This window comes from Pezoporus occidentalis, unplaced genomic scaffold (assembly GCF_034315485.1).
Source record: "Pezoporus occidentalis ecotype Australia unplaced genomic scaffold, CSIRO_AGI_Poc_V1 ctg79, whole genome shotgun sequence".
NCBI lineage: Eukaryota > Metazoa > Chordata > Aves > Psittaciformes > Psittacidae > Pezoporus > Pezoporus occidentalis.
The window spans coordinates 2,963,289-2,970,250 of record NW_026916147.1 but is presented as its reverse complement, the minus strand read 5'-3'; the positions used below and the strand labels follow the sequence as shown (position 1 = coordinate 2,970,250).

Genomic DNA, 6,962 nt, shown 5'->3' with positions numbered 1-6,962 from the left:
GGTGAGAAGATAAAAATTTGACTACTTCTTGTTCCATATTCTTTCCAGGTGGTATCTGAAAAAAAACCCTTAGCTTCTGTGTTCCCTCATTCCTCTGTAGAATGAAGTGAGTGACACCTTCTTGCCCAGCTCTAGTAAGGACACCAACACCAGCTGCTGTGAGATGCTCACTTGTTTCTTCAACAAAGCCCATCTGAGACAAGATTTTGAGTGAAGAGGATCTCAGTATAGCAGAATATAATTACATATGGGTTGTAAAAACTCTCCGTAAGAAATTGATGAGATGCTATTTTGTGCGTAAGTCATAGGGCATCTCCGTGAAGAGCCCAGAGTTTAGCTAAGGGAGAGCTGGCTGGTCTCTCGCACCACAGCCCGGTGGATGGGGGTCACATCATATAGCAGCAGCGCTTTTGCACACCACAGCGCTCAAACACACGGAGTGCCCCGAGCCACAGAGCCCACACAACGTCACCGACCCGGGTGCGAAACGCGACCCAAGAGCTGCTGAGCCTGCACACACCACCAGCCAACGGGAGCACCGCCTGCAGCCCGCCCACAGGCCCGGCCCCGCTCGTTCTGAGGCGCGGCGCGGTGCGGTATGTCCCTGCCGCCGTGCCGTAGCCGGGCTGGTGGTGATTGGGCACTTAGCGCAGCGGGCAGCGAGAGCCGGGAACGGGCGCAGGAGGAGTCGGCGGGTGAGTGTGGGGCGGGCCCGGGCCGGGCTACGGAGAGGTGGCCGGGGACAGGGGTCCCGTGTGGCGTGTGTACCCCGTGGGGCCGCCTCTTACAGCCGTTGTTGCAAGCCGTCTTGTTAAGCAAGCGACAGTCTGGTCTCGCGCTTGTGGCTTTTGTCCGGGGCGTTCAGCGGGGCACGTTTCGCGCCGTTTAAGCTGGTTTTGAACGGGCAGCGTTCGCAGCCGCACGTAACGCCAGAGTGTGTGCGACTTGGGCGGGCGGCGCTGGGGCAGCACCCGCGGGCCAGACCGTGCTTGTTCCCCGGGAAAGCTTCGGGTGTGGAGGGCTGCGCTATCAACCCCGCCGTGCCGGCATCACAGGACTGGGACAGCGTGTGTCGGTAGGAAACCAGCGACGGTCCTTGCACGGCTGGAGTAGCTCATTTGCCACAAAAGCGAGCAGTAGCAAGCTGGCACTGTGTTGGGTGTCGGCACTAACACCGTTTCCTACCACTGATTTGAAATGCAGAGCGGCTGGTAGACGCAGTGACGTTCAAACAGAAGGTAAGCAATACAGAGAGAGAGAGAGAGCCTCGTTCCAAGCCTTCTGAAGAGCAGACTTCTGAAGGACAGCGTCTTTCAGGTCTGTACGTTTGAATCACAGGCCTTAATTCTAAGATTAGTCCAGCTTAATTGATTCAATTGAAGGCATCCTTTCAAATGTATTTGCTCGTATGTGTGAGCTGAGTTCAAAAATCCTATTGCTGTTCTAGCACAGGCTTCTGTTTATAGAGCACATACTGGCTCCTCACTCCACCCCCTAAAGATATCAATACATACTATGGCTTAGCTCTAATTTTAGTAAAACCATTCTAGTGTTCCAGAGATGATGAGACCTTTGGCTCTGTTGGGTGTTTAAAGATATGCAATGTGACAAACAAGGATTTTTATTAGTAATTCCAGAACTTTTAAAACTGCCAAAAGGAAAGTTTAATGCTGTGACTCTAGGACAGTCTCTCTACCTTCATCTTTACAGCTTTGCTTTTACCTCATTAGATGTTTTCTACTGAAAGTATTAAGAGCCAGGGGACTGCCTGTCTGTACTGTTTAAAGACCATATGTAAGCCTGTTGCTTATCCATGTTTTCTCTCACTTTCCAGCTTACTACAGAAGCTAAAGATGAGCCTACGGAAGCAAACCCCCAGCGACTTCCTAAAACAGATCATTGGCAGACCAGTTGTTGTAAAATTAAATTCTGGAGTTGATTATCGAGGTAAGTTCTCCATTTATCTCACTGAGTACAATAATTGTTTGGGTAGGCTGGAACAGATGCCTTGCATTTGAAAAGCAAAGAAAGGGAAGAAGAGAATGAAACCACCATGAATGCACTCTGGGAACAAAAAGGTTAGAAAATACTGCTTTTGTGGACTACTGAATGGTAGCTTAAGAAAAATAAACAGTGCAGTTTTAATTTTGGACAAACAATTTTTGCTCTTATATTGTTACACAGAGCACTGAGGATTAGAGAAAAAGAGTTCTGAGTTCTGTTTGGTTTATTTGATGTATTTTAACTTTGTGAGCAGTCAGTTTTTCCTATGTGTGAAACAAAGGAAAGAAGAACATAAAGGAAAATAATCCTTAAACCATTACAAGTTGGCAGAAGAGCTTTAATTCCTGATTATTTAATGGAAGATTTTACAATAACACTTCTGAAAAATGAGAGTGTGTCCTAGAGGAGGATTCTCAGACTGGAGTTCTCCCCCTCCCTGACTACAGCCAATACACTGTATTTCCAGTTTTAATGCCAGGTAAAAAAATCAGGTGTTTTTCAAACAGAGGAAGAAAGTTTGTAGTAGTATTGTCTGTGCGCAACACACAGTCAAGATTGAGATAACTAATGCAGCTTTTAAAAAGTTGTGATGTGTGCACAAATATCAAATCAGATTGCATTCTCTGAGCAGTTCTTTGCGTCTGTTAATCCCCACATCCAGTTCCTTAGCTGAATAATCTGTTTGTTGATCAGGCAAGTTAAATTTGTAGATGGACATGGTTCTGACCTTAAGGGTGGGAGTAGGCACCAAGGAGTAATTTTAAGTGAAAAAATGCCATCATGCTGCCAGCACATAGGAAGTACTGTGTGAACAAGGTACAGCCTTCAACAGGGGCTATGAGAAGTGAGAACATAAATACTTCTCTAAAATGAGGGCTACTCAAATGCAGATTTTCCTGATGAGTATCTTGTATTACACATGGCAGAGATTTCTCCTTTAGTTGCATGGATTAAACAGCATATTTTTTTTGTGGTAATATTTCAGTTAGAAAATCCTTTGTCAGTTGACGATGACATCAAACTTTGTTTACATCAAAACAGAGACTTGCAGCCAATATTCTAGATCTTTAGGCATGAAGATAAATACAAAAATGTGTATGGTGTCCTGTATTAAAAGGGCTGGGTTTTTTTAGCTATATACTTCACAAGTTTTGATGAAAGCTCAATTTATATAGCCTTGTCCTTAGGTTATCCAGTTACACTATGTCACAGATTCTTTTCAGGTGTGTGACTTAAAACACAATCGAGAAGGGACAACTTAAACTTTCAAAGTGGGAATTGTAAATCTTTTGCAAGTTATATCTTAATGATTTCTTTTTAACCCCTACTCTTACATCATCTAATAAAGTTGCTACTACAGCGCCTGGGGCTCCTCACTCTCAGCTTAGTTCTTTGAAGAATACTCTGATCTACTGATTTATCTGGCCAAGCTTGGGCTTTTAGGTTATGAAGATACAGGTTTTTTTTTTCAGTACTGTTCAAGCACAGTCCATTTTTTGTTTATTTTAAAGAATTTAAGTTGTTTCACTTTTAAATTGTTACTCTTTTCAGGTGTCCTGGCTTGCTTGGATGGGTATATGAATATAGCTCTGGAACAGACTGAAGAATATGTAAATGGACAATTAAAGAACAAGTATGGGGACGCATTTATCCGAGGAAATAATGGTAACTCCCTCTCCTTATATTATTGCTCATTAGAAGATTGTGTTTTCATATTCTGATTTTGAGGAACAGCTGAGGGGTAAGCAAGCTGCCTGTAAGAGTATTAGCTTTATGCTTTCTTGGAAACCGTAACTTTTTACAGTTTTTCTTTTCAGTGTCTATGCTTTTCTGCATTCCTGTGGCACTTTTTGCCTCTGAACTTGAAATTCATTTAGAGAAGCAGGCTCTTTTCTAGCCTTCCTTGGAGCTTATTTCCTCCTTCATAGGTAGTTGTTAGCTTTGCCTTAAGTTCTTGGGATTTCCAGCTTTTGTGGAAAAATCATAGCATTAGTGTCTGACACCTGTAATTCTGCTGCTTAGAAACTCTTTCATGCCCTCCTCAGTAATGCTGCAGGGTAGCTGGCTTTATTCTTCCTCTTTTCAGTGTGCATTTGCTGGAGCATAGTTTGGACATAGTTTGACTATGAATATAATAAATACTGAAGCAAAGTAATATATAATGTGTAAATTTGATAGCGTTTTTTTTTTTAAGCTGGACTTAAGAGTTTCCTGACTTTGTGCTGAATGCGAGTTATTACACTGCCATTTTACAAGCCATAGAAATAAGGTATTTTAAATAAACAGCCTTCTGCACATTATTTGCCAGGCCCTTCATATGTGCTGCTTTTTCCTTTTCACAGTGTTGTACATAAGTACACAGAAGAGGAGGATGTAGATGCCAGAAGGAGGCCGTTTTGTACTTGTGAACCTCTTTGAAATGATGAGCCCTCTTTGATTTGTAGTTGATAATCTACAGATGAAATACGCAAGTGTTTAAATATTTTTTTTTTAAATAAATGTAAACCAGTGTAAACTTCCTGGATGTTTTTGTTTCAAAGCATTGCTTGGTTATGCTGCACAGGAAAAAAATAAAGCAAGAAGCATGTAATAGTGCCACAAGATTAATTCAAAGCAACAGATTGTTTATTTATGCTGTTACAGAAATATGGACTGGAAGATAAGCAGGCATGGAGTTATCACAAATCATAGCCTTATATTGATGGGAAAACAATGTTTTAACTGATGTTGGGAAGGGAAATGATAATGTTTTGGTGACAGTGACCTGTCAGTTTTGGAAAACACAGGGTCACATTTATATGGCAGTCTAGCAACAGTCATCAGGTAGAGTGTTCATCTGGCCAAGAAATGTTGAATTGCAGACTGAGTCAGGGGATGTACCTGTGACACTTCAACAGTTGGAGGTGGGGAAAGAATTGAATCAAATGGAAGAAAAGCCCCAAGGGTGAAAAGAAAGATCTGTGCCAGCTGAGGAAGTCAGTTACAGGTTAAACATTCTCAGTTGTTATGCCAACACAGTGAGTAGCTGCCACACCTGCCTCTGTACCCCTACCCTACCTCACTCAGCTTGTAGTTACCTTTTTTCCTGCACCTCTACCAAACACAATGGACTTCTTCAGTAAAAAGCAATTTTAACTAATACCTAAAGCTACTCTTGAAAACAATAGGAATCTAAAAGCTTTTGTAAACATGCCCTATATATTCTCTTCAGACAGTTCATTTTTTCCCATCACTTCCCCCCCCCCCCTAGTGCTGTCTATATATTCTCTTCTTTATGTACTAGCCAGAAAAGAGAACAAGTGCATTAAGCTAATTGTAAAGGGTATGCATTTACGGAGAAGGAACTTCTGTGCAAGCAGTGGAGTCAGAACTTGTTTGTTCATATTTTGCAACAATACTCCCAGGTGAGTTTCACATGGATACTTATTCCAATTTATATTATCTTTTCTCCTTTTACATGCAGTCAGACAAGGAAAAAAGCAGCCCTGAACGTTCAGGTATTTGAGTGTTACTACACATAATGTCCAGATACTCAGGATGTTTTCTTCTTCTTCAGGACAAAGTTACAAGTTAAGGTAATGTAACTCTTAGTGAGGTTATTTAGCTAATATTTTACAATGAGTTTTCTGACACCCTGCTTTATTCTTTGGGCAGTTTATAGTGCTTCCAGGAACAAAAATACTCCTAGTGCATGGAAGAATACATTGGCCCATTTTTCCCAAATACCAAATCAAGCAGGGACCAGTAACGCATCAGTTATCCAAGGGAGAGAAATGTGGGTTTCGGAATTAAAAATAAATGAAGAATTCAAAATGATTTTGCAGTCAGTAGTTAACCTTCCCACATTAAACACTTCAGAAGCCACTAGAGAACATACAAATACAGATGCTACTTTATAATATGCTTCAGTAATTTATCACTTTCTGACAAGGGTTGAAAAGGGTCCAGAATGTAAATACAAATCACCAACATGCTCTTTTCTAAAGAGCATGTGTGCAGTTTCTCATTCGTCACCTGTATGCAGCTGGCAGGTTACTGTGTGCTTTCATTCTTGGAGACTCTATTTTAATTTAAAATGGGGCTATTTTTTTCCCCTCTTCTCCACTTTTCCTGCCTCCTCCTCCATCTACCCACCTATAGCGACACATTTTGCCCAGACTTCTGTTTACTCTCGAGTTTGCAACACTAACTTTAACTGCAGTTCTTTTTCTACAGCTTTAGTCACACAACATTTTTCAGTTGTAATCTGCTACTTCAGATGATCTGATCACACACTGAACTTAGAGAATGCTACATAGTTTACATGCTAAGCATATGCATACCTTTTTTTAATGTATGCATATTTTAATGTGATAATACATGTATTTAATATAAATGCTTACATTTTTTAATGTAGTCTAAATCGTGAAGTCACTATTCACGCTGCTGTCTGAGGTATATAGGTATATTTGCATTAAAGCTGAGCTGTTGTATATCATACTCCAATTTCAAAGGTAGCTAAAAAACCAAACAATTTCCACAATCACTGACTTTTATATACAAGATTCCTCCCTTAATTCAGTTTTCAGCCCCTGTGCTTAAATCAAGCGAACATTTAAGCTTGACTTCAGTTATGTAGTCCAGTATTTGGATAGTTCATTTTGAGCTGGATATAACATTCATCTTGGATTTGTTTTACTCATCTTTTAGATTTTAACTAAGTATATTCTGTAGGACAACATGCTAGCTGCAAGCAAATCAGACACTGCTCAGACAGTTCTCAGAATATCATGTGGAGCACTATTTAAAGTTTAAGGTAAGGCATCCCATTGTATATGTATGTAGACATCAAAGTACGGTGGTGTATTTCACAAACTCTTGATGCTTAAAAATGACTCAACCTGATTCATAAGATCTTTATCCCATTGGGAGATACAAACACTCTTTCAAACAATACATCTTCATACATCTTCACACAC

At 40.9% G+C, this 6,962-nt stretch overlaps 1 protein-coding gene across 3 annotated transcripts in view; it reads left to right on the top strand.

Moving 5' to 3' along the window:
* Positions 1-600: 600 nt before the first annotated feature.
* Positions 601-6,962, top strand: part of LSM6 (LSM6 homolog, U6 small nuclear RNA and mRNA degradation associated) — a 66,451-nt gene continuing 60,089 nt past the window's right edge. The window contains exons 1-4 of one of the 3 annotated variants that reach the window (XM_062602831.1): positions 601-695; positions 1,835-1,947; positions 3,556-3,669; positions 4,347-4,379. In XM_062602831.1, coding sequence (XP_062458815.1) covers positions 1,854-1,947; positions 3,556-3,669; positions 4,347-4,379 — 241 coding nt within the window. In that variant the 5' untranslated portion in view covers positions 601-695; positions 1,835-1,853. Of the gene's footprint in view, positions 696-1,302; positions 1,318-1,834; positions 1,948-3,555; positions 3,670-4,346; positions 4,612-6,962 lie in introns of those variants that run through there. The other 2 variants (XM_062602830.1, XM_062602832.1) reach the window with 2 other exon arrangements.